Source organism: Dromiciops gliroides, chromosome 1, assembly GCF_019393635.1.
Source record: "Dromiciops gliroides isolate mDroGli1 chromosome 1, mDroGli1.pri, whole genome shotgun sequence".
Lineage (NCBI taxonomy): Eukaryota > Metazoa > Chordata > Mammalia > Microbiotheria > Microbiotheriidae > Dromiciops > Dromiciops gliroides.
The window spans coordinates 658,458,312-658,471,406 of NC_057861.1; the positions used below are offsets into that span (position 1 = coordinate 658,458,312).

Genomic DNA, 13,095 nt, shown 5'->3' on the forward strand with positions numbered 1-13,095 from the left:
AATACATTAACTTCATTGGTGACTGCTCAGTTGTTGCACAGCTCACTAGAATAGAGTCCAACATTACTCTCTCTTGAGTGTGGAATTTCTCCTTCATTCCTCAACCCTGCATCATGGGGGCTATTTTCCACTCTGGGTCAAAACTACTTACCTGTGTTTCAGAGATCTTGTGACTCTTCCTTGACCTCTGGGTTACCTCTTTGTGACAGAAAAAAAACCACAGAGATACCATTTGTGTGGTCATGGTTTGCAATGGTGATAGAGAGTTTGGAGTGGTTTTTTTTTTAATTTATGTGACAATATTCCCTTTAGCACCAGTGAGCTTTCTGCACTGATCATGAGAAGACCTTCTGTGTTCTAGGAGCCATAAACAAACTAGTATCATATGTCTTAGCCAGTAGAGTATTGTTTTTTTTAAAACAATCCATGACCTTCCATTTCCATATACATCCTCATTGTTTTTGTGAATAAAGTGCTAAAATCTTATATAATTCACAATCTCCAAGGGAGAACATATGCCTTGGATCCAGAGAAAGAAAGTAAAGACCCCAAAAGAACCAAAGAGCTATTTCTTAGGCAAGGATACACACACACACATATGTCTGTGTGTGTCTGTGTATATATACATGTATACATACATATACATATATATATACATACATGTTATATACACACACACATATATGAATCATAAGCTATGTGATTTGTGAATTTCTGCATATTAACCTACCAATATGAGTTAAAGTTAAAGGAGGAGGGAAATCTACAGAATACACACAACTATTTCTTTGGGAGGGTGACATTCTTCCCTTTATTCCAGTGTCCACCCAGGAGTTTTTTTTTTTTTACTTTTTCCTGTTTCAGAAGGTTTCATATCATATGTGAATGCCAGAGTTAAAATAGAGAGCTTGTTTTACAAGACAGCTGAAATAATATGTAATAGGCCTTGAGGAAAAGAAAAAAAATGTGTTAAAGTTAAAAAGTAGACTAGATTTCCCTCCCGTGAAAGAGTCTGGTTAAGTGATTAGCAACTCTTCCATCAGGGCACAAGACAAGCCTTGATGACCGAGTCAAAAAGAAGTGATTAATCTGCCTGACCTAGCTTCTATCTTAACCAAGTTTTTCTTTATGGTTTTACATAAATTAGGCAGAGAGATTAAAAGTGTCAGTTGCCTGGTTCATGATCCACACTGCATTCTCAGAGCAGGGAATGACACATAGTTGGCCTGTTACAGCCTCCAGGGTGACAAAGAGAAGAGAACACTACAGGTCCTTGTAGGAGAGTGGGTGATTCAAAGGTACTTTCAGGGTGCTGTTATTATTTGGGGTTTTTTTTTTGTTATTGATTTTTAAAAACTACTTAAGGTAACCAGGATCTGAGGCTCATTTTGGTGACGAGAAAAGGCATGCTAAGTTTTCTTTGTTATATCATTTCCATGCTCCAGTGACCAGAGAGCAGCCTAGGACTCTTCTAGCTCAGGATAGTGTCTTATGGAGATAGTGGCATGCCAGTGTTTAACTGGTTCCTCTAGTCTGTGTCAACACGAGGAGAAGAAAGGTAGTGTGTTTTGTAGTTTGGGTGTGTGTGTGTGTGTGTGTGTGTGTGTGTGTGTGTGTGTGTGTGTGTGTGTGTGTGTGTGTGAAAAACCAGTCTTGAGAGCTTAAGTAGAAAACATCTTGAACAATCCCAGAAATGGTAAACAAACCTACCATAGAAGGAATGAATGAGGAGGGAACAATTGTGGTATTGTGATCCTAACTGGGTTCATCAGGCAAGGATAGAGGAACAAAGAAAAGGAGATAAAAGAACCCGGTAAAATGAATTCACTTGTGTCATTCCTTTCTTCCTTTGTCTTCAGTATACACCTGGTAATGAACCCATGGAGACTGAGAGATATTGTTCAAGTTTTCTTTTGTTTTATTTTTGTGTGGCAGGTTTGTTTACAATTTCCAAAGGGGTTTTTCTCAGCCCTGAGTAATGGAGGGGGAGGGCTTGAGGAGGGGAGGGGGGAGAAAAGATTTCTAATATTTTGAAGACAGAAGGTATCCCCACGTTGAGGAGGCCCCTAAGCTTTTGTTTTTCTCTTCTAATAGGTTGCCAGAATGGATAGCCTTAGTTTCATCAAGTATGGGTGTTACAGAATTCCTACATGTCCTGCCTCAGGGAATCATGCTTTGGAAAATTAAGTGTCCATCAAATCAGGAGGAGGCTTGTACAGTTTCTACTCCCCCTTTTTTTTTCCTTTTTCCTTTTTTTTTGTGTGTGAAAGCCTTAAGAAAAGAGCCTTTTGTCTTCTCTTTCAGGGAAAGTTGCACTGAAATTCATCTGTGCCATATTCATTTGTGTCATTCATTGACTGCTTTAGGTTATTATATAGGACAATGTTGAGGAATTCTTAACCTCGGCATTCAAAATAGAGTGTTGGGGAAGGTTGGAGACTCCTTTGAAACTGTTTTCCTTCAAGATGTGCTGAGATCCATGCACATCACCCGAGCCCAACCCCCGTTCCCTATCAGCTTCCTCCATAACACCACCTTCTTGGTGTTAAAGCACCTTCAGATTTCAGATTTGTGCCTGTCATGGCTGTTTTACTCAGAGAAACGAACTTTTCAAATACCTTTCAAGGGAACTTGTTTGGAATTTCATTTTAATGGGATTTATGAATAAATCTCCATTTTAATGCTGAGTAAGCTTTAAACACCTACTCTGGGAGACGACAATTGGATTTTTATATTTTAAAATTTAAATCACTTGGCTGCAAGAGTATAGAGCATTTTTTAAAATATATATTGGTGAATGTCATATGCTTAAGCATTCCTGCTAAGAGCTGACTTTTTATTTGGGTGGCTCTGCTGATTCTGTATTGCAAAGGGGGAGATATTGCATCATCTGCTTTCCTTTTGCTTGAAGGCCTCTGTGTACATTATGCGGGTTTATTTATCTCACCTACAGGAGCCAGTAGTCTACATTAGCCTGTTGCCTTACTGCAGCTTCCTTTAGAAAACAGTTTACTTTCTTCCTTCACTTTGAAACCTTTAACCTCAGAATTTTATTTTTAAAAAAACGATGAGCCCTCAAAGTCAGATTAAGAGGCAACAATTTCCTCCCTAACTTCTATCCCCCCCCGATCTCTGTATATAAACTAGATAAAAGACTCTTGAGGTAATAAAAGTTATCTTTTTTAAAAAAAAATGAAAATAAAGAGAAACATCTAAAACTGATGTCAAGGAGTTTTGAGCTTCAAACCTCTAAATCCTTCTCTCCACCTGGTCTAATTTTCCCCTCTGTCTCTCCACAGACTCTTCCTATTCAGAGCCTCCAGATGTTCAGCAGCAGTTGAACCACTATCAGTCAGCTGCCCTGGCGAGGAACAATAACAGTGTGAGCCCCGTACCTCTTTCTGGGGCCACTGCCGGAGCTGAACAGAAAACCGAAGCCATTCTTAACTGTGAATTTTGTGAATTCTCCTCTGGTTACATTCAGAGCATTAGGCGTCATTACCGTGACAAGCATGGAGGGAAGAAGCTGTTCAAGTGCAAAGATTGCTCCTTTTATACAGGTTTTAAGTAAGTGATGGGAAGCACAGATTTCTAAAACAAAGCTTCTGCCTTTCTCTTCAGGGGCTTTTTTTCTTTGAGTCCAAAAGCCACATATTCCTCCTGTACCTGAAACTTAGTAGAGGGAAAACCTTGGCAACGGAAGATGGTAATTATATTTCGTCTTAAAGAGCAGAAGCTAGTTTTAAGAAGAATAATTCAAATGAATGCATTGGGTTGGAGGAGAGAGAAGAAGATTGTATTGCAATCATTGAATTTAAAACTTCGGGTGCTTTAGCCTAGGGACAATGAGCTGGGTTTAATGGGAAGAAGTGGGTTGTTTTTTGCAAAAGGGGGTGTCCCTGGTCTCCATGAGTTAAGCAACATGTAGGGTGAACCTTTAGTCTACAAACCTTACTTTGTAGATGAAACATACAATTCCTTTGGATGGAGGGGCCAGCCCCACTGAGAGAGACACATTACACTGACATGGCTACCTTGCCACCATTTTATATAACTCCCATTTCTCCCAAATGAAGTGAAATAGAAGGGACATGGTGAAATCATGTAAATACAGACCCCACTTGAGGCAGGCCTGTGTTCAGTCTCCGTATGATTAGCCATGTGCTCATTTCCAGTGAGTCAGTCACTTGGCCCTGAAAAGCAGGAGCTACAGCTTTTAATGTAATGTGTTCCAGAGTCTCTCAGCTCTAGCCATTGGGAAAATCTTCCTTTATATCTAGCCTACATCTCTTCTACTGTGATGGAGAACTACTTCCCCTTTGTCCTTGTGAGCACCCTATCCTGGAATCATTTAAATCCAAATTCCATATTGAGAGGTTAGAGGGTAGAAGATTCATGTACAAGTATACTGTGAAAGCTAGAGAGGAACCAGCAACTTTCCCAGTGACTCTTAATTTCCATCAGCTAGTAGGAAGAAAGCTGGATCTCAGATTGTGAATTTAGTCCACTTCTTTCACCAGCAGGAAGGTGTGTGGTCCCAGAGTGAAAGGATGAGGGAAAATTGAGGTGATCAGAGGGCAAGTGGCCACTACTACATATTAGTTCAATGAAAAGAGGTTTGGGCAGTAGGGAATCACCCCATGCCCATTGAATTCTGGATTTCACCTCTGCTTGATGAGACTTCAGTGATTACTAATTTTAAAGGTTTGGATTTCATGAGTTGGGGTAAGGTGTGGGAAGAACCCTCAATATGAATCTTCCTCTGAGGAGCCATGGATGGTGCATCATAACCCAAAGTTCTCAAAGGTGATTCCAGTGGAGTCCAAGCTATGTCAAACTCTTCCAAGACAGAAAAGCTCTAAGGTCTGCCCAACTATAGATTATGTCTATCATCCAAGAACCAATCTGCCCAATGCTAGCCACATTAGGAGAGGTCAGAAGATCAGCCATCAGCAGATGATTTCGTGAGGAGAGGAAGACACAACTCATGGAATTGATTACCAAGGGTAGAGAATAGTTGTGATGTAACATCATGGGTCGCTGAAAGTTTGGGGGATTTTGTTGGGGTCGAGTAGGGAGAATGGCGCAGATCTAATGAATGCTTGTTGAGTTGATTGTCAACTTGCTAATTTCAGTTACCCAGGTAAACTCTGAATGGGAATGCTTTCTAGAAGTTCCCTCCCCAGTCTCTCTTACCTATGAAAAATCGTACTTAATAATAACTTTAGAAGTAGTTTTTCTTTGTACAAAGAAAGATGAAAATATTTTTCTGATATAGGTTTTCAGAAGGTTTTTAACAACTTCTGATTTCCAGGGCATTTCAGGAAGCGCGTGTCCTTCCAAACACAGCATGGAATGCTCAATGTAGAAACCACTGAGTTGGCAAACTTAAAAAAAGAAAAGAGGGGATACCCCAAGTCACCCTGACAGAACAAGTTATTGAATAGATGTTGTCCTCAAGTACCTTTTTTTTTTTTTTTAATGAGGCACTTGGGGTTAAGTGACTTGCCAAGGGTCACACAGCTAGTAAGTGTTAAGTGTCTGAGGCTGGATTTGAACTCAGGTCCTCCTGACTCCAGGGCCAGTGCTTTATCCACTGCGCCACCTAGCTGCCCCTTAAGTATCTTTTAATGAGTAGACTCTTTAAATTAGTGTGTACTTTTATATGGAAATCCATGAATGGAAAGAAAGGTTTCAATCTTGCTGTCCAGGGTCATTCTCTACCCATTCCCTAAGAGAAATCAAGGCACTTGGCATATGGCAATTCCATGTTAGCAGAATCTGAACAGTGAAGAAATCATGAAGTCACAGTCTTCCTCTCTTCCCTAACTCTCTCACAGATCTGCTTTTACTATGCACGTGGAAGCTGGGCATTCCGCAGTTCCTGAGGAAGGTCCCAAAGACCTACGCTGTCCCCTCTGCCTCTACCACACCAAATATAAACGCAACATGATTGACCACATCGTGCTGCATCGAGGTAAAACAATGACTCTTTTGGAGTTGGGGGATGGGATGGTAGGGTGAAGAAGGGGGGAAGGGAAAGGTTGGAAATTGAGGATAAGGGTGGTATTCAAGACTCTCAAACCAGTCTGGTTGCTGTTCAGTCATTTTTCAGTCATGTTTAACTCTAAATGACCCCTTTTGAGATTTGCTTGACAAAGATACTAGAGTGGTTTGCCATTTCCTTCTCCAGCTCATTTTACAGATGAGGAAATTGAGGCAAACAGGGTTAAATGACTTGCCTAGGATCACACTGCTAGGAAGTGTTTGAGGCCAGATTTTAACTCAAGTCTTCCTGATTCTAGGCCCAGCACTCTATCCACTGCATCACCTAGTTGCCCTGTAGACAATCCAGTATTTCCTTCCAGGAGGCTACATATATTTCACTTAGCTCAGCTCCCAGTCACAATCACAGGAAGGAAATTACTATTACTTCCAGACCTGAGTGAAGAAGATTACTTGGAAGTGATGGACAGGAGCCTTCTTGGCACTGGTGATTGCCCCATGCTTACTTTAGTATTCTTCTCCAAGCCTTTCATTTATGACCAGTTACAATTGTTATTGATAAATTGAGTTTCCTCTTCATTGTAAGGAAAAGATTAAGGTCTTCTTCTTCTTCTTCTTTCTTCTTTCTTCTTTCTTCTTTCTTCTTTCTTCTTTCTTTCTTCTTCTTCTTTGCCAACAACTTATTCCTATTCCATCAATGTATATGTATTTTTCTTCCAATGCCTAAGAAAAGCTTTGGTAGATACAGCCACATCAGCAGCAAAGTAAAGGGTTTTCTCACTTGTTATGCACTGAGATGTCATTCAGCAGACTCAGAATCCTCCTTTGGAAGCTGGCCAGATATTGTTTCCTCAGAGCCACAGAGTTCCTCAGAAAGGGAGCCCTCATTTCTGCCAGGTATTGTTGAGGCCACTGTACCTGATATCACTTCAAGGCCAAGAATTCTTCGAGCTTTAGACCTTGATCTTTAGACCTGGGAGCTGCATGTCCCAAGACAGCAAAAACAACTTTACTCTAGATTGTAATATAATGGGACTGAGATGTTCAAAGGGTTTTTAACTAAGAAATGAACATGTAGATTTATTAAAAATAAGCAATATATTATGAAAGAGGAGTCCTTAACAATCCGTAAAAATAGAAGGGACACAATTAGTTCTCTATCTAGGAATTATAGTCAGTATCTGTCTTTGCCACAGTAGGCCTTGCCTAAACATAAGGTCAGAGAGAGAGAGAGAGAGAGAGAGAGAGAGAAAGAAATAGGAAGAGAAAATCATTGCTATGTGCCAAGCACTGTGCTCAACTCTGAGCATACAAATTTTTGTATGTGTGTATGTATGAGGCAATGAGGGTTAAGTGACTTGCCCAGGGTTACACAGCTAGTAAGTGTCAAGTGTCTGAGGCTGGATTTGAACTCAGGTATTCCTGAATCCAGGGCCAGTGCTTTATTTACTGCACCACCTAGCTGTCCCACATGCAAACTTTTTTTTTTTTAAATCAAAGACACAGTTTTGTCCTCAAAGAGCTTACATTTTAATAGAGAGAGCCAACACAAATTGGCTGAATGGTGGCCAGGGAAGGACATTTTGGTCCTAAGATTACAGGAATGGTGAGTGGGGCCATAGGAAATTAGATTGATAGACCTCTATCAGGAACAAGGCCAGAGTTGATATCATCATGGTTCTAGAACTTGGGGCTGAAAAAAAGGAGGGAGTGAAGGAAATACTTTGAACATGAGGAAAGGGAGGCTAGGCCTCTAATCCTTTGAAACCTTAATCCCAGGGAAAGGAAAGCAGACAGACTGGGGATCCTAGCCAGAAAAGTGTAGAGCAGGGCAGAGTTCAACTTAGAGGTTGCCAACCAGAAGGCAGGAGAGAGGCAGGAAGCAAGGTCAGGAGCAGACTCTCCAGAAGATCTGACTGAAACCAGGACAACTGCTTATTTCTAATCAAATCAGGTCACAGACTTCTAGACTGTTGGATGTACTGGGGCCTCTGCCCTTGGGTGAGATGATGCCAATTAACATTAGCAGCTTTGCCAGTGAAGAAGTTAATTGGGGATGAGAGATTAGCCCCTTCATTCATTGTCTGCCTCCCCCAATCTTGTCCATACGGTGTTTTAGAGCCCATGATGTTGAAAGCAGGGGTACCAAACCTCTTGAACAATGAAAAGTTCTCCCCCCTCAATTCCATGTCCCATTTGGGGAATAGTTATCTGTTTATAGGAGCTAGCTGGAAGAAAAGAAGTTGTTGTTGTTTTTAACCATTCCATCCACATCCAAATAGCTAGAAAAGTGTCATCTGCCAACTCTGGCATCTCCAAGAGGAATGAAGCTTAGGGACACCTCACAAAACCCTAGGCATTTTTAGTAACTTGCCCCCTTCTCGCCTCATTTGGATGGTACCACCATCTCTTCCTCAAAAGCATGAATGGCAATGTACTTTTCACACACACACAGAGATTTTTCCCTGCTTTCCTATCCAGCTCTAACTAGAGGCTAGATTTGTGCTGGCCATGACATACATCAGCTTGCAGGCTTGGAAGAGGCAGCTGTTTGTAGCCTTTCTGCTGATTCTTGGCCTGAGCTCTCCTATTCGATGCTCATCCTTAGTCACCTAGCTGCCAGGACTCAGGCCCATGTGCTGAGGTGGCTCTGTGCCTTCCCATAGCTTGGTCAAAGTCCACTGACAGCAGATTGCTGCTGAGCAAACAGAAATAGCAAAGTCCTCATTTTCGGAGGGGGTTGTTGTGGGGAGCCCTTCTCCCATTCCCATTCTGCTGCACTGGTAGAACGTGCTATCTTCTTCCCAATGAGCCTGACAACATTCGTGACCTGAACAGAGAGGGCTCCCAAGCAGTGAGGAGTAGCATGCTGATGGATTCAACCCAGTTTGATTCACAGACCAAATTGGCAAATTTGTGGAGACAGTCTTGTATCAAAGGAGGTGTCTGGGCATGTTGAGAGCACCTTCACACTGGGATTAGAAAACACATGAAAACAAATTTACTATACAAATATTTTAAATAAATAAGTTCCTAAGAAAAAATAGTATCGTCCTATGGAGAGCCCGAGAGGCTGTTGCAACAGACCTGGGACTTTGAAACTCTCTATAGGGCTGGGAATCTGAAACCAAAATCCCTGCATTGCTGATTTCCATCTATTTCATCCTAGCTAAGATCAGAAGTCATGATCATTACCATCTGTGTTTAGGGAATGTAAAATGCTTTGGTGTTCTCAGACTAACTTTGGTGTGTACACCCCACCTAAAAATGGCATCTCTGTGGGAAGCTTAATTTTGGCTCAACCAAGAGACAACAGTGGGATTCTTTAGTACCCTCTTGGCCATTGATGTTGGGGCTGAAGCTGCTAACAAAGCAACAAGATAGGATTCTTTCTGCACCTGTGCTCTCCTTGTTCTCTAGATGGATAAACATCTTTGGTCTCTAGGGCTCCCAGGGAAGGATCTTTCTAAGTGCTGGGTTAATTAAAATGTTTGAAATTCAAGGGAAGGAAAAACAGATTGTACACTGGCCCTGAGGTATCTAGTGATCCCTACCATTTGGTAGGACACATTCTCAGTGGTTCTTTCTAAGGAATTTTTGTGTGCGTGTCTGTTTCAGTGGGTAGCGAAAGAAAGAAAACCAACCTGCCACATGTCAGGATTGAGTGAGAAATGCCACTGACCCAGCTGGAGATGGTTAAAAAGAGTAGCATGGGGGGCAGCTAGATGGCACAGTGGATAAAGCACCAGCCCTGGATTCAGGAGTACCTGAGTTCAAATCAAGCCTCAGACATTTGACACTTACTAGCTGTGTGACCCTGGGCAAGTTACTTAACCCCCATTGCCCTGCCAAAAACAAAACAAAACAAAAAAAAAGAGTAGCATGAATACATTCATTTATTTAATGACTTTTTAGTTCCTGTTACATTATAGCTCCATGCTGAATGCTTTGGAAGAAACAAATGAATGAGTTCCTGCCCTCAGAGAGCTTATAGTGTAGCAGGGGATGTAATAAAGCATGTACACAGATAACACAGGGGAGTGTATGATACATTCTCTGAGTTACAGAGTACTCTGGGAGTCAGAGAAGTGAAGACCTTTAGCTTGATGATCAGGAACATTTTCATGAAAAAGGTGACATTTTTGCAGCATCTTGAAAAATGGGTAGGATTTTGATGAATGGAGAATTATTTGAAGTGAGGTATGTCCGTTGGAGGAATAGTATGAGAAAAAGCATTAAGGTAAGAAAATTTCAGAAAGTTTGGGTAATAATGTATAAAATAGTTTGACTGGAGCATAGAGTATATTTAGGAGAACAGTGGAAGATGAGTCTGGAAAAGCAGACTGGGACCAAATCTTGGGAGTCCTTGTATTAGTCATTGAAAGGTTTTGAGCAGGGGGTAATGTGAACAGACTTACATGTTAAGAAGGTTCATCTCTCAGTAGTATGTAGAACTCACTACAGGATGAAGAGAATAAAATCAGGGACCCCACTTAACACATTACAAAAACGGTGTTGACAAGAGATGATAAAGGTCCAAACTAGGATGGTAGTATTGAAAATTAGGATGGTAGGAATTATTGTTTGTCCTTAGTTCTCAAGGTGATGTCATGACTTGTACCAAACTGGATTTAAGTGAGGGAGGGTATACAAGGTTACCAATCCCAGTCTCTCCTCCAGGGCCTTATATCCCCTTGCTCTTTTTAAATTTAAAGATTTAAATCATTGTTATAGTAGGAGATCCAAAGAAGGATCCTCATCCTTGCTTAAAGAAGGAGGAAGGAAATAATTATTTATTAGGAACCTACCATGTGCCAAGCACCGTGCTAAGTGCTTTACAAATATCTCACTTGATCCTTATGGCCATCCTGGGAAGTACATGCAATTAATAAGTGAAGTCAACAGCTGTGGGGTCCTTCCAGCTGAGGGCAGAGGCCTGAAACATTATCTATCTGGAGAACCTTCTAAACGTAACTCATGCCATATGTTAGACACATTCACTGGAGAAAGTGACCTGGATCTGGCTGTTTTGATCAAAGCAGTAGGATGTAAGCCTGTTCACATTTCAAGGATGGAATTGATGGTGGGACTTAGGATTCAGTATGTACCAGTGAATTTCCATGGAGTTCACTCCACATTTAAAATACCATTTGATACAAGTTTACTGGCTCTTCCTTTTTATACACATGATCTTGAAAATTTGTGTATAGACTGAATTTCATCAATCCTATCCTATTTCCATCTAAATTATAATTGTGGGAATTCCAAATCCTCATTCCTAATTTATCTACAATTGGTATTGGCACCAGCCTTTGAGATTCTCTCATCCCTTATGTCTCTGTCCTCCTTTGTCGGTACCCCATCCCATAGCCACTGCTCTAGTTTGGGCATTCATCTTCACCTGGTCTATAGTAACAGCCTCCTAATTGGTTTCCCAGCTTCCAGCCTTTACTTTCTCCATTTCATGTACTGTATAAGCTGCTTACAGCTCTGCTCTAGAATCTCCAGTAGTTACTGGTTGCCTCCTCCATCTCCAAACAAATCTTCCTACAACGTGGCTTCAAGCCGAGAAAGAAAGAGCTCACTGTCCCTGGTCAGAAAGTTCAAAAATATCAAAGGCAGGAGTTGAACTCCCATCTATTCATTCTAAGCCCAGTTCACTCTCCACTCTGCAATACTGTTCTTTTTCTTCAACGAACCATGATTTCATTGACTTCGATGTTCCTTTTGACTGATGTAGATTGCAACCCCTCTTCATCTTAGATAGTCTTCATGAGTTAGTGAAGCAACACAAACAAAAATATTATCTCATTTCCACTCAGGAACCAACCTTCTCTGTGGTTGTTCCTTAATCAACAAAATATGCTTTGTAACTCAACCTTCATTTGGGCTTTTATGGGAATTTGAGCTGGAAGGGCCTTAGTATTCATATAGTCTACCTCTCCTCTCATTTTATAGATAAGGAGACTGTGGCTGAGGAAATTAAATGTCTTACCCAAGGTTGTATAGGTAGTGAAAAACAGCTGGGATTTGAATCCTGTTCTCTGACTCCAAATGCAGAGCTCTTTGTAATATACCAGAGATTTTCCAGGTGGCTAAGACCTTGGAGAGCCCAGAGTCATTTTCATGTCATGGTGACAAACCAAAGGGAGGACTTTAGATGAGGTTACATTGGGGATCTTCACCACTAATTTATCTATTCAGTATCAAATTTTCCTAAAGTAGGGCACAACTGTACTGAGTATTTACTCTAAGCCTTTAATTTTGCTCAATGAAATTACACATTCCAGTCCAACCTACCAAAATACGTTGGTCTGCTCACTTTGGACACATTGCTTCTAACTCATGCCAGTGCCAAGGGTGGTTAGTTGTCTAGTGGCAAGCATCAGGACTTACCTATCTCTTGGGGCCCTTGTTGGGTTTGGGGTTTTGATGTTGGGTTTTTTTTTTTCCCTCCTATGGCTTGCATTACTTCATTCTTCCCTACTTGTTTGGCTGGACCCAGGGAATGGGTGGACCCTTGGTTTGGCAAAAAGAAAGATTTATGCCTCTGCAATAGTAATTTGCATACAAAGTTTGCTAGAGTGAATGAATTCCAAATCTGGTCCTGCTTCATTTAGATTTGGCACATCCTAAAGAGGAAGCCCATGGATGTTGTGGTCTTTCTTTCAGGAAGAATTTTTACTTGGTAATTCTGGACTCCACAGTGATGTGGGGTTTTTTTACTGATTTGAGCAGCAACAAGCCCCTCTGTCATTATAATGCTGCAGATGTTTTGATACAGTGCTGTAATAGGCTTTTCATCACACTCCTCAACTCCATTACGTCTTTGCACAAATGCTTCAGTGTGTGGCTCCAACTGGCTTTCCTCAGAGGACTCTTTTTTTTCTCTTTAGTTTTATGTCCCATGACAGTACCCAGAACCTTTTGAGTAGGAAGAGATGAGAGTCATAATTCATCATGTAGTTGAACCAGTGAAATAATAATATTATTGCAACCAGCCCTGTCCATTAAACCAGGTTAGGATGACTATTATCCAGACCTTGTTCCCTTGCTCAAGTTAATGTGGAGGGGTGTGAAGGCAAAAAA

General features: G+C 41.1%; 1 protein-coding gene across 5 annotated transcripts in view; it reads left to right on the forward strand.

Annotated features, from left to right (window-relative positions):
• The window catches only part of ZNF462 (zinc finger protein 462), a 155,689-nt gene that overhangs the window by 119,478 nt on the left and 23,116 nt on the right, over window positions 1-13,095 (forward strand). For all 5 annotated transcript variants that reach the window (XM_043965237.1, XM_043965257.1, XM_043965245.1 and 2 more), the window contains 2 exons: window positions 3,300-3,567; window positions 5,841-5,977. In XM_043965237.1, the coding sequence (XP_043821172.1) occupies window positions 3,300-3,567; window positions 5,841-5,977 (405 nt within the window). The remainder of the gene's footprint in view (window positions 1-3,299; window positions 3,568-5,840; window positions 5,978-13,095) is intronic.